Source organism: Diadema antillarum, unplaced genomic scaffold (genome assembly GCF_040938485.1).
Source record: "Diadema antillarum isolate AM-2024a unplaced genomic scaffold, OU_Dant_1.0 seq00000674_RagTag, whole genome shotgun sequence".
Taxonomy (NCBI): Eukaryota; Metazoa; Echinodermata; class Echinoidea; order Diadematoida; family Diadematidae; genus Diadema; species Diadema antillarum.
Genome location: NW_027271580.1, coordinates 1,788,293 through 1,816,164, shown reverse-complemented (window position 1 = coordinate 1,816,164; position 27,872 = coordinate 1,788,293). Strand labels below are relative to the sequence as shown.

General features: G+C 38.3%; 1 protein-coding gene across 8 annotated transcripts in view; it reads right to left on the bottom strand.

The window, feature by feature from the left end:
* Positions 1-27,872, bottom strand: part of LOC139736901 (transcriptional enhancer factor TEF-1-like) — a 75,109-nt gene that overhangs the window by 6,360 nt on the left and 40,877 nt on the right. For 2 of the 8 annotated variants that reach the window (XM_071647568.1, XM_071647570.1), the window contains exons 3-9: positions 22,168-22,232; positions 14,467-14,529; positions 10,988-11,155; positions 6,152-6,195; positions 5,153-5,339; positions 1,363-1,425; positions 337-444 (exon numbers count right to left, since the gene is read on the bottom strand). In XM_071647568.1, the coding sequence (XP_071503669.1) occupies positions 337-444; positions 1,363-1,425; positions 5,153-5,339; positions 6,152-6,195; positions 10,988-11,155; positions 14,467-14,529; positions 22,168-22,232 (698 nt within the window). Of the gene's footprint in view, positions 1-336; positions 445-1,362; positions 1,426-5,152; positions 5,340-6,151; positions 6,196-10,987; positions 11,156-13,637; positions 13,701-14,466; positions 14,530-22,167; positions 22,233-27,872 lie in introns of all 8 variants that reach the window. The other 6 variants (XM_071647571.1, XM_071647572.1, XM_071647573.1 and 3 more) reach the window with 6 other exon arrangements.

Genomic DNA, 27,872 nt, shown 5'->3' with positions numbered 1-27,872 from the left:
TTTTACTTGAGATAGGCTGAATCAAACCCGTGAGAGGGATTATTCATGCAGAATCATAATTTTGAGTACTTCTTATATATTCCCATATTCTTTCAAGGGTTGACATATTCACATAAGGTCAACCCTGTTATTTAACTTGTCACAAATCTATTACATGATTTTTTTTTTTCATATCTAGGTTTTTTGAACAAAAAGAAAGAGACATCATGCTATTTTCTAAAGAACCTGTAAGAATTCAACCTATCATTATTCATCACGTAACAATTCTCTTGAAATATCTTCGGAGACTTGAGTGCCACAGAAGTGGAGTTGGCATGCCATCGGGTTTTCACTCACCCAGAATTTGACGAGGAAGAAGGCCTCTGACGGTCCTTTCTCGTAGAGGTCCTTCAGGCCGCCCTTCTTCTCTGGAAATTTGTCGTAGATTTGTCTGACATCTACGGCCTGTACATCGACGAACACAGCAGGTGAGAGCATGAGCAGTGGGGCATTGGATCAACAGAGGACAGAAAAGGTGGACTCATCACACAGGTATATCAGATAAATCTTATCGGATCTGTTATTCTCTTTTTTCTTTTTTTCTTTTTTGGCATGGTATATATAACCTTAGACCTTAATTATGAAAGGAACATTAGGTAATTTACAAAACTTGCATTGAAAATAAGCAAGGATTTAGCAGAAGTTCCTCATCTCAAATAACTATCTCTTTTACATAAGTTGCAGTATATCAAAATAAAGAATGAGCAATTGCATGTTTGTTTGTTTTTCTCTCTCTCTCTTTGAAATTACATTTTTTAGTACTTGGCTAAATGAAGGTCAAGAGGTTCTTTATCTCCTTACTGAGCCTGCCTGTTTAACTCATAAATATTTGTATCCGTGATCATGTGTATTTGATTTACAGGTGAAAATAACTAAATATGGCTTGCTCAGAGAATGCCAATGGAGAGAATACCACGAGGTGTACACTTCAGTGCTACCAGTGATACGCTGACTTGCATGCTATCTTTATGATGATGTAATAATAACTAGCTTCTCTGAAGCTTGACATTCTTGATTTTGGCATACCAGGGTTCTTGAAATGAAAATGAGACTTAGGCAGCTGCAGCACAAGGATTTCATCACATATTCCAATGCATATCGTCGTAACGTGATGTATTTCACAAGTACACTCACAAAAAGTATCTTTAATATGAGAACTTGTCTAACACATCCAAAGTTTCAATCTACACGGGCGTTGCACAACCAAATGTCTATCTCTCGTTGTTTTCAACGTATAAAAGAGACAGCTTTTTTTTAGTATTGTCTCAAACTAATTGTTTTTACTCAAGAGTCAGAAATATGTGACAAGTGTTTCCTCCTTACCTCCAGAAGTGGATCGTAGAAGCTGACATTTGGACCAAGGTGAACAAAGAAGTGTTTGTTGTACTGGAGTGGGGAAGGGCAGGGACAGAGTGGAAGACAAAAAAACAGAGAATAATAGTTGAGTGGTTTCCTGAAGAGAAAAATTTCCAAGAAGGCTCACCAGATTTTTGTATCAAGTGAATTACTCTAAAAAAATGCTTCATACTTTATACATATATGGCCTTTTATGCATAGGATCGTTCTTATTTCCGCTCCATTCTCCAGGGCAATTCAGCTAATGTACATTCATCACACTTTAAAGATATGTACGGACAGCCAAAATTTCTTGATTCAGAACAGTACAATTCTTATCCAATCAGCATTCAGATTATATTCAATGATTGTGAAAACATATCATTGCCCCGTCCAAAGGGAAAAAAAACAACAACATGTGTTGGACGAAAAGAAGAGTATTGGTATGAATGCCACAAGAGCAATCGATTGTGTAAATTCAAACTCTGAAGGACAGTAGGAGCCATACTGAAATATGCCTGTTTCATCTCAGGCATTGTTTACCTTGAAGAGGTGAAAAACACACACATTCACTCAAAGAAGGTATAACCACATTCACAATTAAGAAACAAAACTTCCCTGCCCAAGTGGGCTGTATTAGTTCATGCAAGGAGGTTTGAGAAATGGAGTCACAACAGTCTTATTCGCTTTGATCCCATGCTCGAAGCCGCCACTCAAAAATATTTGAAGTATGTGTCAAACTGGATCTGCTGCTCAGATGCGAAGACAATTGACGTGTGTCTCATTGCATAATCACCAGCCACTTTCCAAGGAAGATATGTCTTTGTGATGGTAATTACTTTTCGCAATTCCTACTTACAAACGATGGGCGGTAGACTATGGTAAAGGCACGGGGGTGCGCGAATAGAAATTGCTCAAACATTGCTGAAATAGATATCAAAATTACTTGACTGTACGCTAATCTGACATATCAATTTATAAAGAACTATACTTGAAGATGATACCATATTAGTTTCATTTAGCGGAAATAAGGAGAAAAGTGATAAAACCGCCTTTCCATGAGGGTAAAATTTCAAACACTTTCACAAAATACAGCTTAGATTTCCACTTTTGCACATATTTTCGAACGGAATTGACTTTTGTTTTATATGCTTTATCATTAGGTGAAATTTCATTGCATTTAACATTTAAACGAGCAGCATATACCCGATATTATGTTAGCATTAAAAATGAATCTTCAGATTGCTCAGAAAGATAGCGGCTTCAATCATCGAACATCAAAGGCACAAATGCACTTGTGGAATTCTTTCATCTATCAATAGTAAACTGACAGCTGATTGAATAATTATAGTCAGTTGTAACTCCATCTCTCGAACCTCCTTGGTTCATGTTTCTTTCAATAAACATGCCAAAATCTGGAGATTGCCTCAACTGAATCATTTTATTGTTACTTTGTTTTGTTTTGTTTTGTTTTGGTTTGCTTGTTTGTTTGGCAGGCTCAGAATCTCCTGATGAAGTGCAAAAAAAGTAAATACTTTTTCCTCTATAAGAAAATTCTTCATAAGTTTGCAATGTAGAACATCTCATCTCTCGTTTTTTGTTTGTTCTTTTTTTTGTGTTTTTTTTTTGTAAACTCAGAATCTCCTGATAACGTGCAAAAAAAAAAGAGTAAATACTTTTGCTTCTAAGAGAATTCTCCATAAATTAGTTTGCAATGTAGAACATCTCATCTTTCTTGACCCGTTCCGATAAAGAGCATGGAAAATAAGATGTTTCTCTCCCATACATAAATGCCTCTCAACCTTGGGGCCCATCCCTGGGGCCCATCCCTGGCTTGCCATTATTGAGAGATGCGATCTGCACGGGTCACTTACATTCCAGGATGCTAAGTGTTTACAAGCTCCCACTTACAGAAGCATATTCCAAATTTTTCTCGCGTGCTCATATTTGGATGAGTATTCAAAAGACAAACAAACCACATTTTCCCCCTAGTGAAAAAAAGAAGAAGTCATCATATACGCTTGAAAATGTTTTATATCAAGGGTTACTCCAACGTGTGGATCAAACACACACACACAAAAGCGACAGATGCGAAGATGACAAGACAAGTAGGGACCTTGAGATTTGTGATTTTTTTTTTCTTCCCAACATAAAACTTTAGGTAATGGTAAAATACTGAACAGCAAGCATGCTTAACTAGCAGTTACTTAATGAGAATGGTTGATGACCTAGATTTTTTGAGGCATCCATTTAAAATTCCATTCAAATCCTCAGAAAAATTTTTGTAATGACAGAATGGATTTAAAAAAAGATAAAAACTTTTTGCGAAGTGTCGATCATGATGTTCCTATTAACTCTCACATATCTTACAACTATACTATGACTCAGGTTGTTTGTTTGTTTGTTTGTTTTTTGTTCAGGGTAAAAAAACAACTTGTCATTCAAAGACTTCGTTGTAATTATGACAAAGCAGCACAGCTGAGAAAATTTGGTATTCAATTTGAAACTTCTTGCTGTCACTATAAAAACCTCTTGTTACCTCCGCCAAGGGAGGAGGTTATGTTTTCGTTACCGTTGGTTTGTGTGTGTGTTCGTTAGTTTGTTAGTTTGTCTGTGTGCAAAATAACTCAAAAAGTAGTTAACGGATTGGGATGAAACTTGCAGGAAAGGTTGAGAATGACACAAGTAACATACGATTAACTTTTGGTAGTGATCCAAGAACTTTTGGGGAATTTATGAAGGATTTTTGATATTTTGGCAGGAAGGGTCAATGAACTTGGGAGTTCAGGCTGCGCGTATTTGAGGTTTCCCTGAGCGCACTAAAGTGCGTGCTCTAGCTTCTGCTGGGGTGAGGCGCGCCGTGCAGCTGAGGGTTTATGACGTAACAAAGGCTTCTATATTGGGAAATCAGGCAACTTTCAGCACACAATGCTATAAGTACGTATGGGTGGAAATCACTGATATCTCTATGGAAGAACAAGATCAGTGTTGAAAATGATTTGCATGCTTGGCGGAGGTCTGCGCTCTCAGAGTGCTTCTCTAGTTCTATTGCAAGGATTCTAATTTCAGTTAGGTCTTGCTTCTAGGCCATTGATCTTAGGCAATGATATTGCAAGTAAATAAGGATGTCATTAATCCATTCTATGTTTGATTTGTCAATTGGCACAGATGTCCAGAAAATGAATGCAAATGAATAGAGATTTCCTAATCCCTAATCCCTAATGTGTCACCATGGCCTTCCTGTTGTTCTGAGGCACTTCATTAAACCTGAGAGGGATTGCTAACTTACTATATGGTCAAATTTAGAGGGATTAACAAACAAGTTACTCAGAGATATCAATGATTTTTATCAAACTCTGTACGACATTTACAGCTAATGAAATTTCATACATTTAAGAGTGAGAAAAAAAATGAATCGTAACATTTCACAAGTCATCTTTGCTGGACATTGGACTACATTATATACATGTAGTTTAAATGTTTAGGAAAATACAATGCTCTTTGAGAATTTCAAGATATTTCTGTGAAGACTTGACGGTTAACAATTATCTCATGAATAATCAGGTGTGTTGCTGATCTTAAATGATAAAGAGGATTGTTCAGATCTTTTCATTGAATAAAAGATATATCTTACATATGATAGGGTTTCATTCTAATATGCAATGATAGTCAGTGTACAAATTTGGCTGCTCATTAACGAATATCTTGTCAAAAGATCAACATTTCAGTACCCTTGAAGACCATGAAAATGCAGTGCATCTCTCTTATACAAACTCACGCTCTCGGGATCCCGTGTCCGTTCAATGAACGCCTGGAATTCGACGAGTCGTAACCTCCGCATGCCGATGGACCTGCCTTCCCACGCCGGCGGCACGTTCTGCGGGGTCATTCCCGACGCGTACTCACTCACCGTGGTAGCGATGGGAGGGTAGGGTTGTCCGACCGATGTGAAAGGCTTGATGCTGCTGAGGCCATCAAAGAAAAAATGAGGGGATTCCCCTTAGTGACAAAAGTCAGTCATTGACTTAATTCTCCCAAACCAGACTCCACTGATATATATATATATATTTTTTTTTTGCTCATTAACATTTAGTGGCTGATTGCAGCCTCTCAAAAAGGCAGCCAGGCCTTGGTGTGGAAACCAGAAAATTCTTGCACACTTAGTCATTCCTGAAACACTGACTCATCCAAAGATTTTGTTTCATACATGTTTGCATCTCTCAGGTTTCATTTTGTGTGAATTAGGATAAGAAAAGGGGAGAGAACGAGGATGCATGTATGCCTGAGGTTACGGATCTATATCTGTAATGTAAACTTCATTAACCCTCATTGTGCTTTGTGTGTATCAATTGGCACAGATGTCTCAAAACAACATTCAATAAATGGGGACTACAGGTATATTAACTTCATCTAACTATGGGTATACTTGTATGTAGCATAGCTACACCTGCATGACACCATCTTTAAAGGAACCATGCAATACAAATGTATGTTGACTTGTACTGATTCATAATACCCTTGATCATCACTTTTGTGGCCAAACAATGTCAAAACACAAGCCACATATTCTATATTCCTACTATTTTTCTTTAGATTACTTGGATATGCCCACATGAAAACCTTCCAAACCAAGATTCTGCCAGTGACATCACCTGTCAATCATTGCTAAAGTACCATAAATGTGATTAACAAAAAGACATTAGAATGCAGCTTCCCCTAGACTGACCATATCTTGTACATTTCCCTGAATTTCCCCGATGTTATCCCAGATACTTACTCCTGAGATGGCCCGGCTTGCGATAATCCCGGCTGCCATAACTGCTGTACAGAGGCAAGACAGAAACACACACAAAGATATCCTTTTTTAATAATGCAGTGTACATGTGTGATTGCAAACACACTATCACCAGTCAGAAATGATGCCGTGGCAATTGGCGTCATGGTCTGTGGCGATTCCCCAGAGTACATTGACCCCAAGTTAATAACAACCATGTATGTGCCCTGCTGCTTATTGAAAAAACATGTACCATGCATCCAATTTTACGAGTAATCAACATATCTCTAAATCCCTGTGGAGCTGTTTGCAATTAAATCCAATTAGCAAAGTGGTGTGCATCCAACTAAATCTACAGAGATAATGCAGGCTAAATATATGGGTAATTTCTGTTTAATTAAGAGGGTCTCTATTTAGTTCCTGTGTAGCAGAGTGCTCTACGCAAACAACTTTGGTTAAATGAAGCCAGCTCATTCCTTTCTGCTATTGACAAAGATGACACAATGAAATTCACATTTATCGTAGAGAGGAGGACTGAATCTCGAGGCACAACTGCAGAGGCAGCAGACTTTAAGTGGGATGGCCAATGATTACTGTATACCCAATATATTTAGCGAGTCTAATTTTCCCCTGTCTGCCAATCGGGGCACTTCCCAACAACTTCGCATGCGGTTAAATTTGCGACCACGGAATACAGTAATGATGGAAGAAATATACACCGACACATTGCACTTATGACGGGATCAGAGTCAACATTTTCGTGTGTTCTAAAAATAACAAATAGCTCCAGACTCGCAAAATTCACAATGATAAAGAAAATTTAAATACACTGTACGCAATATATACAGTAAGTAGGTCATGTGTATTTCAGGAGCTATTGACTAGCCCTAATGTTAATATCACCATCGATCCCTTTTCATTGAAGGGGAAGATAAAAATCATGAAGGAAGAAATAGCAACCTATGACAGCAGCAATTACCATGACCACTGCTGTGCAACGAAGAATCAGCTTCAGGCATTTGAGTTGTTCCCAAGTTTTTAAAGGTGTCAATTATTATGATTAACAATCATGACTCCCTGTGTGGAAAGAGGTCCTGATATGTGATAAAGCCCCAGGTATGGGCACGTGGGTACAATGCTTCAGGTGGGGCACTCGAGGGCACCCAATGCATAAAACTATGGTTACTTAACAATTAAAGGTAATTCTCCAATCGATGTTAACTACTGGGGATTTCTTGGCTTTGATTGACTATATAGAGTGTTGCTACGGTAGTTACCATTTGATTGCAGGGTTACCACTAACTGTAAAAGTCACCAACATTTTATGCAATGGGGACCCACATGTGGAGGAAACAGGAAACGTGAAAGTGATCATCATGTTCATCAATGCATGGTTATAGTCTCTGAGTTACACCAGCTCACAGTCTTTCCCTCAACAAAAGCTATCACTGATACAGAGCCCAGAATACGGCGCTCCTGACTACCAAACTGGCCTGTAATTCTAGGGCTGTCAGTCAAAATGCCGCATGTAATTTCAGAGGCAAAAAATGCCATCACCCAATATGTCCAAAGTGCAAACATTTCATGCAGTAAAATGTCAGAGATGTGCACATAAAGAAGGTAATAAGTCTGTGGTAAAATATCCAAATGTAAATAAAGTGGAGAGTCTCACTGAGAAAAGACAGCCAAAAGAACATAATAAAAAAAAAAAATCTCCTGCATGGAAGAACAAAGAGTAAGCTTTATTTCATAGGAGTATACTTCAAAGTTCTTGAGCACTAGATGGATGAAGGAAGAAGGAAATTGTACATCAGACACCAAAGATGATTCAAGAGACCGACGGATGATTTTTCAGTTGTCCCTGTCTAAGAGTGTTTGTGCACTTGGGGGCACTTGTATCTCTTTCAAACTCAGAAGGAACGAGACTGCCCCGTCAGATGGGCAGACAGAATACTTGAACCCAGCAACTTTTGAGGGCAATATTCTGAATTAACCATCAGATCTCAGACAAAGGAAACATATCCTCGGCCAAGCAATCAGAGGTGAAGAATGAGAATGAGTCGAGGGGGGGGGGGGGGGAGAGAAGAAGGTGAGTTGGAGAGACAGAGAAGAATGATTAAAAAAAAAACAACATACAGACAGATAAAAAGATATGGGGATGATTTTTCGGGGCTACAGAGATACAGGTGAACGGAAATGAAAACTAAATGATAATCTAGGTAGACAAGAGACAGAGATAGAGATTGAGAGATATAGAGACAGAGAGAGAGACAGAGAGAGAAGGAGGAAGAAGTGGGTGCATGTGCGAACATTAGGAAGAGGAAACTGGAGTCTACACGGGGCGCAGGACAACTGGATTTCTTTTTGTAATAGACTGAGAGAGCCGTCTGGGGATGTGAGGTGCGTAATACGAAGGCCATTTCCATGTCTGGATGCACAAATCTATTGGTGATCACCTTAAAACTTGGAATGTCACCAATTTGAAAATGGATGTGTCCACCTGCGTGTGACACCTGTAGACAGCACCGATTTGTTGTTGTTGTTATTTTTTTTTCTTTGCCCACAAACACTGCGGAAGAATCTGGGTTCTAGGAGAAGCTGTCATTTAAGCCTTTCACTACCCATAGAGCCAACATGCAGGCAACTTGTGGAGGCTCTGCCGTGACATCACCATCAAAGACTTAATCTATCTTGAGGCCATATTCAAGGTCACTGAAGAGGAGAGAGAGAGAGGGGAGAGAGAGAGAAGTCGCAGCGACTGTCGTGATGATGGCAGCCTGTCTGACTCACGCCAACGGCCGTCCTCCTGGGGCCGGCTCTGGGAATCGCATCGTGAGGGCCCCCTCGGCAATTCGTCTGGTCGCCTAATCCTGGCGAGCCTTGGGTAGCACCCAACGGCCATTTGGCGCCCATGGGGAGCCCTCCCGACACTTGCCCCCCTCGCGCAGCACCTGGAGACCACGGAGTCCAATTCTCTGACAGATACTTGATACTTCACCCCTCTCAAGGTATGCATTGCCACACGCCTTGTGTTCACGAGGAAGGAACAAGGAAACTGATGGAGATATTAAAGACATGCATGGTCAACATGGACTGGAGACCTTCATGAAATTATACCGACTATCATACAGAAATGAAGTATCCATATCAATTGTGGTCAGAGAGTGGGAGAAGGAAGAAAGGGACAGCAATTCTGATGTAGTTGTGACTTGTATTCTACATCAATTAGAATGTTTGGATTGAAGGATGGGACCAGTTATTCTCTATTCTCCAGGCTTATATGACAACAGAGCAGTTAATATTGCTTGCAATGCATGTTTTTTCCCCCTTAAAGACATCACTCCCTCACAGAGTAACCAAGGAATACAAAACATCATTCAGTGCATCAAAGTACCCTATGAACATCCATCGCTCAACAGGAAATGAAAAAGAAAGTACTGCCTGTCTACACACAGCCCACAAATTTTCCAAAGCAGAAAAGAACCATCGGTATCATTACACAACCACATACGCACTGGAGCATATTTCCAAAAACTTGCGGAAAAGGGAAAAGAAGAATAGGGCCAAGTGCTAAAAATGTATGCTATGAGTGTCACCATTAAACACACCATAGAATCTGTTCCTGAAAGAATCTCACTGCATCTAGCCTTTTAGTATCTCCTTTAACTCTCACTTCAAGAGATACTACAAAACCTATTCTTAACCAAACTTGTACAGAACATAAAAGAGAGGGAAAACAGGAGGTAAATTGCAAAAGAAAAAAAAATGCAGAAGAAGAAAAAGATGAAGGAGAAGAAAAAGAGGGGACTTCATTGATTTGTTGGCATCAAAGCTAGGACTGCACCAGACAGCTTTGGGAATACTAGCGCTGATAAAGACCAGATTCACTGAAATAGAGCATGACATGTTTCTTTCTCCCTTCTTTTTCTGTCTTCCGGTTTGAGCAGGGGTGCAAATCCCTGGAAACAGGTAGGATGCTTCTCTCTGACTTGGAGTGTGAGGGATGGTGCATTGACCCCTGGAAATATGCACGGTACCCAAGCATTTTTATTGGGGGGGGGGGGGTGGGGGTTAGTTGGAGAGAAGAGAGACGGAGTCACGAGGACAGAGCTAGGGCCAGTTTCATATGAAGTGGTTTGCAATTATTGTACAGGTGTTGTAATATAATTGCAGTTGCTGGGGTAAGGATCTTAAAAACTGGCGACTGATTGGATGTTTCCTGGTTGCCTCCATAATGACTGCAATCATTGCAGCCTTATCAAAACTGCAAACCACTTTGTGCAAGGAGCTCCAGACATTTACCCCTAGGCAATCCTTAAATACTGCTTTAATGTGACCACAAAGTCATAGTGTAATGGGACAAATAATAGCTGTCATTGTAGCTTCTCTTCTAAGCCAGATATACTCTTTTTTGGTTCGAATATTCAAAGTGACAGTTTGGTTTTGCAAAGTTAGGTCACATGTACAGAGGTTATCTCACACTGACGTAGATCTTCAAAAAAGTGTAGATAGGCCTTCGCCATTGAGCATGTGAATTCTCAAGCTTTATCCATATATGAATATGAGATGGTATCTGATAAACTCTGATTAAAGTGTCAAACTGTTTGTATTTCCTACCCATCATTTCAACAGAAAATTAGGAAGAAGCATGATTAAGCGGTATAGCCAATATGACTTCTAAGTCAACAATAGGATATTAACATTTGAGAATTATTTATACTTTATCTTAAGATACAAGAAAAAATTTCCCAAGACCACACAGGCTTGCATGAGATGACCAAATAATGCCTTCGTCCAGACAACCTGTTAGCAATGGTACATATGAGGATAACAACCTACCGGTGTTCCCGGGTAGGGCGGTCGTAACGGAGCCACACCTGCCGGCATCCCCAAACCGGCCAGCCCTAGTGCCGGCACTTTGTTCTGGAGGGCTGTGGCTGAGACTATCTGCGCTGAAGACATGGCAGCCATGCTCTGCAACGCTTTGTCCTTGGTTGCCTGATCTTGCTGCAGTGGGTGATATTTTTGGGGTTGAGGGAAAGATACAAGCAGAATATGCACATATTTGACAAAAATGTGGGTACCAGCAGGCAATACAAAACAAAAACAGCAATTTGTTTCCTTTCCCTTAAAGGGATGGTATAGTTTTGTTTGAGAGGGAGCTTCCAAGTTTCCAATTTTGTCATGAGATAAAGGAGAAACCTCTTAACCAGTTTAGGACGAGTCACAAGTATACTCAAGCAAGTGTCTATGGAAAATGCGTGTTGTAGCAAAATCAGCCCGTCCTCAATGGGTTAATATGAAATATGAAAGAGCATACAATTCTGAGAGGAATTCAAAGTTCATTTGATGCAAATTGGTTTTGAAAAGGCGGAGATATCCAAAAACAAAGAGGTCCTAATAAAAGGTGGGACCCACCTTTTATTATGACCACTTTGTTTTACTTTGTTTTTTGATATCTCAGCCATTTCTAAACCATTTTCGTCACATAAACTTTGAATTCCTCTTAGAATTGCATGCTCTTTAATATTTCATAGGTGGTTTCACAATTATCTCACAAAAAGTTAAAGTTGAATCCCATCTCAACCAAAACTACACCATCTCTTTAAATGATGATTAGTTCCATATGTGAATATGGAAGTTTTATCTGTTCATTTGTGTTGTGCTTTAGATTTTTTATTTTATTTCACATATTATGATGCTGTACATCCACAAGAATGTTGCATATCAGACATATCTAAAAAGAAGATAAAGACATAGTAGTCAGAGGTAATAATAAAGGATGGGGAATTGTTGTATTACATCCAGACTCGTGTGCATGTACATTAGGCCTATGTAAACACTGTCTCATAAGGCCATTCTAAAATGCACAAATGGATGCTATTTCATTTACTTTCCACTCCGTGATTGACAGAAATATATAGTGGCTCAGAACAAATATTCATTAAAACCCCTTTCCCCCTTGATTTTGTCAGTAAAGTTAAATATACAGTTGAAGATTTATTCGCTTCAAACTTAGTCTTTCACAAGGTTCACACACATATTGTAAGCTTGCACTAAAAATCACATGGACATGCATTTGACTGATACCGTCAGGGCTCGACGCTAACATTTTTCTCTGATGGCCAATTCAGGCCAGGAAAAGCTTTGAATTCAAAATTTTAGTGGCCTGAACTAGAAATGTAGTGGACCGAAATAAAAGGAAACATAGAATTTCATTTTGAATTTTAGCTGCCCAATCGGCTACCAAAAGGTAATCTTTTCAGTGGTGGCCCGACATCCATTTTAGTGGCCCTGGGCCATCGGGCCACCACTAATGTGGAGAAATGGATGTTTATTTGCCCTGTGCTACTAAAGTCTCTTTGATTTTGGTTAACCAAAATGGAGATAAGTCATGGTAGAAAATGAATTAAATATTGTTCTATGAGAGTGCAAGTAGCTGAACTTTTCACATAATGGTCATCCAGTTGTATGTCACAGATTTTGTTTCACTACCATCCATGAAGCACTCTAGCTTGACTTTTCATATTCATTTCTTTTATAATTTCTTCTTCTTATTTTGTGAGCTCGGCTCAGTGGTGTTAATCAAGACTGGATTTAAAGTCCAGACATTATGGAATTGAAAACAGAACATCACACTTGTTTTGCCAAACATTAGAGAATTCTTGACTAGACATCCATGAACATAATTATGCACCCCATAACACTATGATCCAGGCATTCCTCTGGTACCCATAACATTGTCAATATCAAAAAATCAAAGGGAATGTGAGCCACTAAGTTGGACAAAACCATCAAAATGACTGGCATCTTAATTCCCATGTGTGTTTTTTCATTTTTCATTTTTTTAAAGTCAGCTCCTTGTGGTTTTAAACTTTATAACAACCTGTCAAGGGAGCAGCTTAAGTCTTTCTAGTAGGGAAGGTAAACAGGATGCTACATATCATTGCATCAAGTCAAGGTGCTTTTCCTGTAAGCACTGTTTTCTTCCTTTGCTAAACTTTTGAAGTTCTAGCAGGTGGAAGGGTGGGAAGGGTGGACCCATTTTCCATGAGACTCAAGTGTCTTCAAGTTGGGCAAAAGTCACTATTAGAAGAGAATCTGGTCAATATTGTCTGCTTCAATCTTGTTCACATTGAGCAGTGACAATGGGGGATCAGTCAGTAATTCTCTAGTTTGAACATCCTATCGAAGTTTATTTAGAGGTACACTAGAATCTCTGGAAGAAAGGTCAATAAAGATATGAGGGATCTATAATTCAATTTGACACCCAAATGAAATGAAGAATAAAAGCTTATGTATTTGAACTGTCCTAGCCTAACTGTAAGATTTGCAAAACTGCTGTTTGAATACATGAACTCGTCTAACCTGCCCCTGTCGATAGAGGGAGGTAACGTTTGTGACAGAGGGGGCCATCACTCCTTTGTCATGGGTTGATCGGCTGGGCTGCAGCCGCTGCCAAACTAGTACTTACTTGTTTGCCATTTACCTTGAACTGTTTCTGAATTTCTCTTGCTGTTCGCTTTGCAAGCACTTGGATATGGCTGGAGACCTGACTCGGGTGAAGAACAAGCAATGTACAAAATAGAGTTGGAAAAAAAAAGTCTTTAAACATGCATAAAACAGACATAGGTCTCCAGTGGTTCAAGCCAGAGATAAGTCTGTGCAGAGCTAGGAAGGAAGTATCTCCCATGGGATTAGAGACCCCTTCTCCAATTAAGTTATTCTATGAAACGTGATAACCGGCATTACACCTCTCTGGTTTTTCTTTTTGCTTAGACCAAAATCATCTCTTCATTCTGATTTGGTTGTGTTGATCAAATTATTTCCTTGTGTGGGTAGTTCATCATCATAAAAAGAAACAAAAGTATTATCCTGGACATCTATCTTGTCACTGATTGGATCATCATTGTGCTACATCACAGTAACAGCCACTGAGCACAGGTTTACTGTGTATGCACCAACAAGAACACAGCTTGATGTAGGTGTGCTCCATAATTGCTGCAAATACCCTCAAGGACTATGTCTCCTATCAATTTGAAGGATGAGGTATTCCTCAAAAACACAAGGTTGCATTTGAGTCAATGCATCTAGAGAATACTTGTGAACTCCAATCTTCAAGCAGCATATTGAATGCCCTTTTAAAAGACTAATGTGCAAGAAATAATTTTTGTATGAATATTTGCTCTGCTCGGCGAGGAGAATTTGGACGGCACACATTTTGAGTGAATACTAGCCATGGAGCTCTCCCCGATTCCTTCTGCACACTGCACAGACTATCTCCGGCTCACAACTGGGGGAGCCCTTGGGTGGCGTACCTTACATAGTGCTTGGAGTTCTCTCGCTTTTCTTCGCGCCAACACCTGAATATGACTTGACACCTGTGAGGGAGGTAATGAGGGGGGGAAATGTTTGGAGGTTTGCACATTTTGTTCCACATTTCTTCTGCGCTCAATATCCATTGCATACTGCCAAGATCCCTCCCAACGGTCCACTCCCAGAAAACAAACAAGCGAGATGAGAAATTTCCACTTCACGGTGTATGAATAATGTGCATTTTCTCCCTTACTTTAGGACATAACCTCATACAGACAATGTTAGTACAAATGCAAGGGGTAGGCATTCTAAAATGACAGATTTTGTTTTTCCCTAGTGATACAACATAACACCAAACAAAATCCACTAGGCCCTGTTTTATCAAAAGATATCATTGATTTTAAATTTCCATAACACACAGGCTGTCATAGACTTATGATAGAAATTAACTTTATAATCAATTTCAACTCTTCATAAAACAGGGCCCTGGTTTGGCAAGGCAACTAATCTTAGCAAATCTTAACAAAAATGTTTTAGTTTGAAAATGGGAAAACTGAACATTTTTAGCATGCCCTATTAAGATTTATTTTGTTTAAACTCAAAATAAAATTTTAGCTTGAGTTATGAAAAAACAAATAGGTATGGTGAAAATTCACTACTAGGCAGCTCTGTTTGTGTATGTAAGGTTAAGCTATAATGAGCAAAGAATTATTAAAGATTATACACTCTTTATAGTGTTGAGTTTTCAAGAAATTTGATGTCATGTATCTAACAGCATTTCTGACTAATAACTGATGACCCATCCCATTGTACCATTAAAGCACAAATGTTTCATTGAATAGGAATTTACTTTTACTTGTTTTAGGAAGCAGGACAAAATCAAAATACATGGTAAAAATGAAATAGCATTAAAGGTCCATTTACCTTTGGGAGCAGTGATTTAAAAAATGTTCAAGATATCACTTTTGACGCATGTGTAGGTCAGTTGTATCACAAAACATCCTACGATATAAAATTTTCGCAATTAAGCCTAGAATATAAGGAGATATAAGTATTTTTCTTAATAAACCGTAACCGTAGACGGTTTAGTCTGGGAACATTTTTATTACAATTATTGTTCACATTTTGTACATTTAACAATATTTACTTAACATTGATTTTACTGATTCAAATTTTTACAGTGGTTGTTTCTATCCCTAACTAAAATTTTAGCACTATTTTAAAGCACTATTGCTGGGTTTTTGTTTCATCTGCAAATGGTAAATTATTCCTTTAATCTATGAGAGCTAGGTGGAAGATGAATATTTTGGGCATTATCATTGTATTTTGTACAGTCACTCCAGTTACTTGCTCAAAAGTACACATTTTCTTCTCTTTTTTTGACAATAGGGACAATCATTAAAAACTATCACAAATTTGCTACATGTTTTACACGTTTTGAATGTTTATATATCTATTGCTATTAGCATTGCCTCACTGTAAACTGAAATAGTCGCATATTAGCAATATTACTACACCATATATATTTCTGACTTGTATCGGTTTAAAATTGTGATCTTGATATACATCTAAACACAGGTATCCGATATTTAAATCAGCACCATCACAAGAAATGAATTATTCAATGTATACTTCCTCCCTATCAAATAATCTGATCACATATGTCTGTACACAACTCACAAGATATATCTGACATACTTTGTACATCCATCTCCCTAAAACAGCTGAAAAAAGGTGTTATATACCAAACAATCTCAGCAGTAACACCCCCCCCCCCATGTTGTTACTGCACTGCCTAATAAGGACTTCCTGCTATCATAAACAACTTATTAAAATACATGATGCATTTAAGCCATCTAAGTAGAGATGTAGCACAAACAAGCAAAATTTGGCAAAGGAATTATATGGATGAAATGTCCATTATCATAAAGATGAAAAGTTGTGATGAAATAATGAATCTTTGAGAGTTATTATTGGCTGCATGTATATGCATACATGATACATACATACATATACATTGATAGCTACAGGAGCTAGCGAACTGCAATTTGTGAATGCTCTGTAATCACATCTAGTAGAAAAAATTAAGTAATGCATTTAAATTTTATTGTGTCATTACTTTTTCAAGTAGATGAATATTGTATCAAATAAATGTCACAAAGGTCACAATTGATTCTCTTTTTGTTTGTTACAAGAATGAATGTGAACAAACAAAGTACTTCCCATTCCTTTGTGACCCAAATGATTGAAAGACTTTTTGTATTTCTTCCCATAGTCTATTTACCATAATTACTGGCCAAATGGAAAGCACGTTTGCTCTCCCGCCAGATATATGCCCTCTAACCCTCCATCCTCCTAACAAAGCATTTGTATTTGCCTTTAAATCTCAATGCCAGTGAGTTTTGAAGAAAATTTATCACAGTAAAAAAAAGAAAAAAAAAATGATAAAATGCGGTTTCTGTAAGAACAACAAAAATACATAGCTGGACAAGCACACCCTATCACCACAAATCAAACCCTTTAAAAACTTGTGCGGCTGCAGTTGGATTTGTGTGAGTGATAAAAAAAAGAAATATAACAACCACCTGACAAAATCATGAATTCAGAAAAACAACAGACTAATCACATGCCACAAGAAGTACGAACAACTAACTAACAAATGTGGGAAAAATATAGATCAGGCAGACGTGCAACAACTACCAATTCTACAACACAAATAAGCCATTAACCAAAATATAAAGACAACATATAAAAACAAAAAAAACATCCAAAAATAAACTGCGTACTAGTGTACTAGTGAACTCAAATGTGCAACACTCCAAACATGATTCCTCATGACCTGGGTCGTGGCACCAACCTGAGCTGCTGGTGCCAGGCGGGAATGCTTACAATGATAATGGTGTCAAGTGCAAAATAAAATTGTGAAAGAACAAAAAGAACATCCAAGCACATGCAAAGGTTGCCAAACCATTAGACCCAAAGTGTGCACAAAAGCAAATCAAAGAAATAAACACAAACTGAAAACAAGATGCAATTTACACATACTTGACAAAATTACAAGAGCAAGTCACAAAAACAAAAACAACAATATAGCATAACAAGATTAAAGTTTGATTGCCCTGTACTAATCCCATTGAGCACTTGTTTTCATTTCAATCAAGTTCACAATTAACTCATAACTTCAAACCATTCTCCCTGTCTTCTTTAATGACTATTGCATTTCTTTTTGTGTGGTAAAAACTTATCAAATATCATAATTCATGAATGTATTCAACATATGTGAATTGAGTGATATGTTAACAGTCAACATTTTGACCAAAGTTTATGTCATAAAGACAAAAAAGAGTCAATTGGTGTTATCAACTGGAAGTGAAAGACATTAAGCCTGTATTGCTAACTTTTAAAAAAAAGCAAAGCCAGGCAGTTCATAACTGAACGACATGATAATTGCTTTTTCACACAGCCATGACATCAATCACACATCCAACATTGAAGAGAAGAGAGAGACAAACTAAAATGAAGATTTCTTCATTATTTGATCATTGTCAATAGTGATGATAATATACACATCAAACACAGTTGCCTGTTTGCAACTCATGTTCATAATATGTGAATTTATCAAACAAATCATATGTCTATACATACATATAATACACACACACACACACACAGGTACAGCAGCACTGGTTACTATGACAAACCACCAATAAAACATTCAAAGTGTTATCAAAAGAATCAAAACAATATGTTGCAATCAAAATTGATCAAAGAGTAGTCCAGTCATTATCCAATAATGAATGTCAGTATGATACCTCGTCATTCTTATGTCACATATTGTCACATCCGCTGCCATATATGTGTATATGAATATATATTTCTATGTGTGTATGTATGTATTTTGTTTGTATGTCTGTGTCTTGTACACACACATACAGACAGACACAAAATACTACATGGTTTCTAGTCTGTCATGATGCTATTTTTCACCTTATCTAGATGACAGAATACAGTGTGTTAAAGTATGACTTTTTATTACTCACAACTACTTACATCAGAGCTTCTATAGCATGATTTCAGTGGCATTTATTGGATACAATCATCACACAATCACCTAATAAATTCCACACTTAATACAGCTTTTACTCTTTTCCCCCATCCTCTTACCATGTACATGGCATGAAGATTCATATGATTTTGGCAAATCAAACATACATGAATTTCACATTTCATTACAAGGGTCCTATCCTCTATATGCACTTGTCATATTTTTAAGACAACTTTAAACTGCATGTTTGCATGATCAGAGATTAAACCCTCGCCAAACAAAACCCTTTCACAAATTGCTACACCAATATTGCATGCAAATCAACAGGCACACACTATCTGTCAGCAATGCAAATACATCATCTGTCCGGGGAAATCACCCGGCAGGAAATTCACGCAATTTCGGCTCATCTTTTGTTGTACTTAATCTTCATTTTCCCCTGGACTGAGGGGCAGAATGAATTCCTACTCGGCAATATCACTCTTGTATCCAATAAATTTGAAATGACGACAATGATGATGATGGGGATGTAACCAAAAGATGCAAGTGAGATGAGAAGTGATTTGGTAAGACACTTGTTAGCCATGTTAAGGGATGGATTATGGAGTTAATATGAGCATCTGATGACAACTACTGTAGCTTCGAAGACATAAACAAGGAAGGAAGTTTAAACAAAGTGGAAAACACGTGGCATGGAATAGTATTCAAGAAGAGTGATTGTTTGGCGTTTTCTCATCGGGTTAAGATTTATTACATTTTCTTAGGATGTATCTATATTTGACTCTGCCTCATATGACAGTATTCTGCAAATCATTTGTTGATTAACATAATTTCTCTCTTTGTTTTTGTTTTGTGCGGTTGACACTCAAAGATATGATAAGCTGTTATCATCAACATGTGATTGGACTTTTTACAAGCAAAACAATAACAGCAATGCCTGATTAGATGAGAAGAAAACGGTATCTTGGGTTAAGATCATCAAAATTGTCGTAATCTTCACAACGCAAAATAATGGAAGGAAAACAATAACCAAGCAATGCCTGCAGTGGCCTGTTACCTGTCATCATAATCCCGCAATTTGAAAGTGAGGATACCATGCAAATAGAATGCAGGGAAGATGTGCCATATACTTGCATCATCATGATGACGACACTACATCAGTTAAAACACCGTTGGTGTCTACCACAATGCACTCCCAGATTATCAGTGGTGCTAACGTATTTGTGGCTGCTGTTGCTAGTGATTTGGATGGCATCTTGAGCGACATTGAAATAAACCTTTTTTTTTTTCATCCTCTTCTTCTTCTTCTTCTTCTTCTTTTTTTTTAATGCTGACACTGTAAATGTCACAGAGAGCATGGCTCGCTTTGATTGTGACGTTTGGTTCTTCATATCACTCGGTTTTTAATAAAATTTGACCCTACACAAACATTGCTGAGCTCTGCATACACAATGGACACGAAACGCTTCTAATATTGTCAGGTTCTTTTCATTTGAAATCTTGGGGTGGGGGAAAATAATATAAACGCAGCGGAGCCAAGAACTTCGGTTTGTAGTTGTCATGGCAATGGGCATTTGTCTTCTCTTTTAACTATTTTGTTTCATTTGGGGTTTTCTGTTGATTTTTTTTTTTTTTTTTTTTTGGGGGGGGGGGGGGGATCCGAATGACTTCCTGTTCCCGATTGGTGGAGTATCAGAGTCAAGTGTGTGAGAAGGGAGTTATTCAGATGAAGCATATTGCGCATGTGGGCATGACGTTCCCATGGCAACATCAGTAAATTCTCCCCCTGCCTCCCTCATATCTGAGTTACCACGTAGCATCAAATGAAACATTTCAGGGCGGCATGCCCACATTGTTGGGTCTCCCTCGTTTCCACCTCGCCCAGGAACGTTCCCAGTAAACTCAAGTCCCACATGTTTGGACAGACATGTATCGAAGGAAGAAAAAAAAAATGGGGGTATTCATTTGACGGGACTATATTCTAGCTCTTCAAACACACGGAAAGGATGTATTTAGATTCTTACTACCTGGTAACAGTATGAATTTGATTCTACTAGTCAGTCAATGACAACAACAATATCTCTTTCCTGTTTTTTTTTTTAAGCAAAGAGATAGAAAATGCCAAGAGAAGCAAAAGGCCTCTTCTTTTCATTATTCCAAACTGACTGTGACGAATTTGATGGTACCAGTAAATCATCAAACTAGCATATACATGCTTTTCAATCTCATCCTTTTTTTTTTCACTCCACACACCATATGCTGATTCAATTTTGCAGAAATAAGGAGTGTTTAAATGTGGGATATTCTACCATAAACCAGTAAGTGCCCACTCATTAACCTCATTTGCATGAGTAAATAATTATATTTTCATGACGGCAAGACATAGTCTGTCACTAGCCACACAAAGGAAGCTCTGTAGGAACACTCTGAGAAAACAGTAGAGTGAGATAGAATTATACAGTCACTAGACAACTATTTGTTCTGAAGGTAGTATCATGATGAGGGAAAAATTTAAGTAAAATTCTGAAAAGAAATTCAAAGAGAATTAATGAGAACCACAGAGAATTGGGGGGGGGGGGGGTTGGAGCAAGCGATGATGAAAGAAAAGATGGTGGATTCACATCTCCTACGGATTCATGTTCAGTACATTAGAAGAAAATTCTGTATTGATTAACATCTATAGTTGTGTGATTGTTTGAGGTGATAGACAGGGGTCTGCCAGCTACAGTGTTGATGATTCAAAGATATATCACGGTGTAATTGGGAGTAGTTTCTGCTACATGTTACCACTAAATACAATGTACAAGGTTCTTGACAGGAAACAAGATTTTGTTATACTGCAGCAAAGGGCATTTGAGTGTGTTCTGTGATAATTATGAAGCAATGCCCACAGATGCGAACTTGTGCCCCCCCCCCCCCCAATATCTTTATTTTAACTTCAGGAAATCATGACAATGTGGACCTACACAATGATAAAATCAAAACACAGACTAACAAGTAACCATGCTTAACAGACTAAATGTCTGCTTATAAGTTCTAAAAGCCCCACATAGTGTAATATATGAGGTTGACAAATTGAGTGTGTAGAACAAACAGAATTGTAAAGAAGACTTTATGCAACAAGTCTTGGCCTACTCCTGAGAATAACACCGAGTTGCGAATCCACCAAGATTCGAATTTGAGAAGGTTTGAATGTCAGGATATAGATGGAGAGAGGATTAGAAAAGTAGGGAAACACAATGCCCTTATTAGTTGAGAGGCGAGACAAGCTCACAATTATGTAGAATACACCAATGTGCAACACAATGACCATAAGCTGAAAATACATTGTATGACACAATATGGTTACCACGCTTCTTCTGATGTGCAACATGTGACCAATGTGTTAAATAATGTGTGATGGTGTAATGAATTACTTTTGTTTCAATGCAATGATAATGATAATATAAAAGTTGATGTTGTTTTTGTCTGGTCCAGTTTTCATCAAGTATCATTTGTGTCCACAAAACAAAAATGAAAAGCAATAATAACACCAGTCCGACAATCATCACAAAACAAATATACAGACCACAAAGCATACAATATCGTGCAGTACATCTTTGCCAGGAAAAGTGTGTGCAAAAATTGGGGTTCTTCCATTTGGAAGCGGGGTGTATACCTGTTTTCTCGTTCTTGTTTTGCCGGTCCTGAGCTTGATGTACCTTGCAATGAGTTCATTTCGACCTGAGTGATGGGAAGAGATGGAAAACAATAGGCATAAAGATCAAACTGTATCAAACCACAGAGTTTATGAGTTTTTGAGTATGCATTGTTTGAATGATGTCGGCTCTCTTCTTCTGAGGGGAGAAATTTCTATAAACCCCTCGCTCTACAATTCAACCCATTATCCTTTTGAGTTCATCTTTCCACACCCGAGTGCGCCTGTGACCCTGGGGCTCAACTGTCGGCACTCCTAGTAAGTCTATTGTTTGCAACTTGCTTTTCACAGCTTGCTGCTGAACTTGATGTTGGTGGGGAGGAACAGATTCTTGTATGAGACAGACAACCATCCCCCCCCCCCCCCCAATCTTTCACAAACAGGTACAAATAAGGGGATTTCTCCTCTCTTTTTTTTTTCCCTTCCCCTTTGCTCATAGTTTGCTGAGCTGGACGCCCTGTGGACACAAACCAGCAGACTACATAACCAAACACAACAGCGAGCTCAAGTCAGGTTCGCACCGTGTGAATCCAACACAAAGGGCAGTGTTGTCTGACGCTTCAGATTCAACTTCATCCGATCACCAACTCTTCAACAAAGGGGTTACAGACTTCAATTCACAAGCATTTCTCCTGCAATCTATAGAGGGGAGAATATTATGGCTTTTCTGTAACCAAACTGAGTATTCTATCATTTGGTCCATCCCTTAAAGGTACAGTTTACCTTTGGGGGCAGCGATTTGAAAAATGTTCGAGACATCACGTTTGATGCATATATTTATGTGTAGGTCAGTTGTATCACAAAACATCTTACCATGTAAAAATTTTGCAATAAAGCCTAAAATATACGGAGATATCACTATTTTTTCAATAAACCATAACTGTAGACAGTTTATTGTAGAAACATTTTTAATATAACTATTGTTCACATTTTGTATATTGAACAATACTTACATTAATTACTGATTCAAATCTTTACATTGGTTGTTTGTATCACTAACTCACATTTCAGAACTATTTTGAAGCACTAAAGCTGGGTTTTTGTTTCATCTGCAAATGGCAAATTATGCCTTTAATTTCTATGTATGCACGCATACATAAATGCATACATACATACATAGGCCTACATGCATACATGAATACAAAGATAAATACATACATGATACAGTACAAACATTCATTTGTCATCCTTGCAAATACGCATTGCTTTTCTCATTGCATGTTAGGCATCTGTATATTTTTGTATTGATTACACTGATGATTTAATTGCACTTCTTACAAATTGTTAGAACAATATAGGTTGTAAATCTATACTTCTCTATCACCTTTTGTTTGATAGAATGAATTGATTTTTATACATACACTGTACAAGCTGTCATTTTTGCAAACTTCATGAATCACTGTTGAACTGCAAATTTAACAAAGCGCAAAAATATTGCCACACGATAGAGTACTAGCGCACTTATGACAGTCTTGGTGTCAAATCGTGAAAACAACATCTCACTAAAATGTCTGCAACCTCCTCATTGAAAATGACTGAAAATATCTGTTCTATGTACATATACAATGTAGGCCTAAAGCTGAGAAAAGGTACATGTAGTAATAACCTCAAGACTGCTCTTTTACATCTTATTCAGAATGCCTGTGTGCCTGTTCATTCTGTCTGTTTGTTTGTTTGTTTTTTACTGCAATGAAAGACAACATTTTTCTGTTGTGCTTGTTTCAGAATTCAACACAAGGAATCGGTTGCTTCAGCATAGATAACTGAAAGCATCGGCCTCTCTCCTCTCTAATCTCTCACAAGGAGTGAGGCATCCATGAGGGCCATTTAACAATCAACCAAAAAAAAAAAAGAATAGAAGAGAATCCATTCCTGTACCACGAAAGAAAATATCCCCTGATTCTAATATTTCTGTAAACTGAGATTGGAAAAGAGCCTCTTCTATCATCACTATGATTTTGTGAGCCACTCTCCTCCCCCTACCATTAATACTGTGTCTATTGTCTTAGGGCCTCTACCACATGGCTTTACCATATTTCATGCCCATACGAAATAAAAGACAGGCAAAAAAGAAAACAATTTCGTGGGAAATTTTGCCCATTGTTAAATTCCTCCCTGTTCAAGGGCTGCAAAAAGGAGGAACCATTCCAGCTATTGCGAGAATTTGGCGCAGGCCGACCGCATTGGGAAAAAATCAGCTGTAGCGCAGGATTCTGGACATTCTTCGGGTTGTGCCTGCACGATTGTGTTTCCGCAGCCGGCAGCCCATGATACCCCTGATTTCGTATTCATGCTACCCCAGAGGAGCGGGCAAAAGTAGGGCATATCAATAATGGATTGCGACAAATGGGGAAACAGACATGGAGATTGAAGAGGGGAGAGTTCCTAGCTGGATTGGGGTCAAGAGTAGTCTTTGAGCTCCCTGCCACTCCTCGATTCTCTTCTCCCTTAGTCTTCCCCGCCACTGTCACTAAAAATACTCCTTTTTTTTTTGAGAACAACATGGCAACCCACTTTCCTGATTACATAGTACTTAAAAAGAAGGAAAGTTTACCTCTAGTGGTTGGGAATCACCTAACTTTACCCCCTTCCACTTTACACTGGCTGTCACTGGTACTCAATATAGACTTAGTATACTTTCATGACGCAAAACAATTCCTGACATTTTGTTGAAAAGAAATTTTCTGAAAAGCCCTTACAGTAAGACTAACTCAAGTTCACCACTGCAGATTTGGACGAGACATCCAACACGGCTGCAGTGCCATCTGCAAAACAGAAAATGTGATATTGGATCTGATGCTAGCTGCTAAACAAATATCTACCCAGTCTCTCTCCAGAGCTGTTATGAGCTCAATTCTTTCATCATACAGACCGTGATGCTTTTATAGCAATGGCAAGTCCCACTAGTGTGATTCAACGGCAGTCACCCTGAAAATTCATCCCCTTAAAAAAATGTAAAAAAAATTAAATAGGATTTTCATTGATGAATAATTAATTAATATTTCTTTCATGTGACATTTCTGAACTTTATGATTCATGAAAATGTGGAGTAATATACCAATTAAAAAAAGGAATTAACAAAATTTAGAAGTAATCTGAAACATCTCATGCTAAATCAAACCACAATGAGTAATCTGCAGCTTACTTTCTCATCTTCTGACACTACCGGTACTATGCTTCCTGTTTTGTTGTTTAATGAAGCAAAGAGCACAAAAAAAAAAAGAGTTAAAGAAAAGAAAACAAAACAGGCCATCTCTTGCGACCCCTTTCAGTACGATCAGAATTTTGCCTGCAGATGATATTCGGTTTCGCAACGGCACGAGTCAAATTTCAGCTCCTAATATCTTGGTGTTTGGCAATGAGAATTGAAAAAAAAAAACACACCACAAAACAGAAAACACAACAATAACGACACACATACACTTTGAATTACCTTTTATATCTACTGCATTTTCTGGTCACAGAAAGATAGATTCCTAGGTAGGTCTGACACCGTTATGTATTAAATGTCATGCTCCTAAACGTTAAATTGATTGCTACGACATGTTACACAATGAACTGGCTTTTGATTTCCATGATCCCATTTTTGATCTGTCATCCCCCCCCCCCCCAACATACACACACACACACACACACACACACACACACACACACACACAGACAACAAAGATATTGTGCTAAAGAGGGCTGCTTCTTTACAATATTAGAGACACTGTAAGAAAGATGGTATAAGGCACACAGATATGTGTGCTTGCTATTGGATGCTTCTGGTAAATGACTTAGTGCCATAAAATTCTGAAAGCTTCTCTGATTTTGCTCAAACTTGAGCTGATCTGTGAAATCTGAATGCACGGATTTCATTCAAGCCAACTCTTTCTCATAGACAAATCCCCTCCAAGACATTTTCATCTACAAATGTGTGGCAGTGCAACCCATTTGTGGCCTGCTTGTGTGCCATCCCTAAGGGATATATGGCTCTCCCGCTGTCGATACTGATTTTTGGCTAATATCGATGACGTCCAAATTTCTCATGCGAGCAAGCAGTGTCAGTAATATCTGACATGGGAATTACTCCCTGTACATTCAGAATACCCTGCTCGTCCAACCACACACACGAGGTTCATTCACACAATTAGATGGGGTAGTCGACCAATAACTTTTAACAAATTATATGGCAGCCTAAAATATCTCCCATTCACAGGTGAGATTCAGTCTACACAGTTCAGAAGAATTACAGTTGGAACAATTACAATTTCTATCCCATTTTCTATTCACAGAGTATACAGCATTGTCTGCAGTATATTACTGCATGGTTGGGACATCATACTGCCCTCACATCTCCATAAATTCAAGAATGCAACAAGAAAGTGACGCCAAGTCATGATTCCATATTCACAGAAGCAGAATACAGAATTTTACCAGCTGCACAAGCAGAATGCAAATAAGATTATGTTCCCCTTATGAATAGGTGAGGTCTTGAAAGAAAAAAAAAAATTGTGTGAACACAATTTAATTTGTTTGTCATGTAATACTTTTGCTCTTTGGTGCAATGATATGGAACACAGAGTTTGACCCGTTAGTCAATAGAGACAACAGCCACTGGTTGTACTCAGTTACGCACTAGAGCAAAGAGAAGACTAAATACAAATGTACACAAAAGCCCCATAAACTGTATCACATTTGTCATGCAAAAAAATATTAACTGCATATCGTAATTAACCAGACTTGGAGGAGAATGAAAATCTGTTGGGAGGAGTGCGCCATTGAGTTGGTTTGGCATGATGTGTTGGAGGGAAAAAGGTCTGTTGCATGCCGGTGGGTTGTTTTGGATGATTTGGGGGCCAGAGGGTTAATGGAGACTGAGGGTGGCTTTCGTATCCACAGGTCTGGATAACCCTGAAAGGCCTAACTGAAAGGCTTGTCCACTCATAATGACGTCAAGCTGCACACTCTGAACTCTGCTTCATGTGTTGATTGTTGACCACAAAGAAAACCCTGCACAAGTGACAAGTTTTGAGTTGGATGCTAAAAAATATTTCACATTGCAACCTGCTGGTTCCGAATGAAGATGATTTGTGACAAAGAAATGGTCATAATGGCCCTCTTTGATGACATTTGACAAAATAAAGAATGCAAATAATTTTTGCTTTTGATAGCTGTTTATACATTTGATTTATTGGTCTCATTGTTAGTGTACTGATAAATACCAAATGCTTTTAAGTGTGGCTTAAAAAACGAAAAAAAAAAACCAACAAACCTTTAATACAGCTGAAAGGAATGACTTCCAATTCTGCACTCTTAAATTCTGTACCTGGATTTTCTTAACATCTGATACAGTACACTATCAGAGGCTCAGGTTTTGAAACACCACCATACACAGCCTCTCCTGTTTCTTCAGTGATGAAGCGGGATGAAAAAAAGTGAAGACAGGAGGAGGTAAAGCGAGCGGATCTACTTCTCGCCAGGCCAAGCGCAGCTCATGAATGCCTATTCAGAGCGAAGGTCGATTAACACAATTTTGTAGGCTTCTTCAGAATGTTTACCCCAGAATCTTCCCAACCAGAAGTGTCCCCAGATATTAGGTGAGAGGGACCGCATCACGAACCCGCTGCAACTACATGAAACAAACATGATGGATAAAGACGGGCAGAGAGGGACGGGGGTGC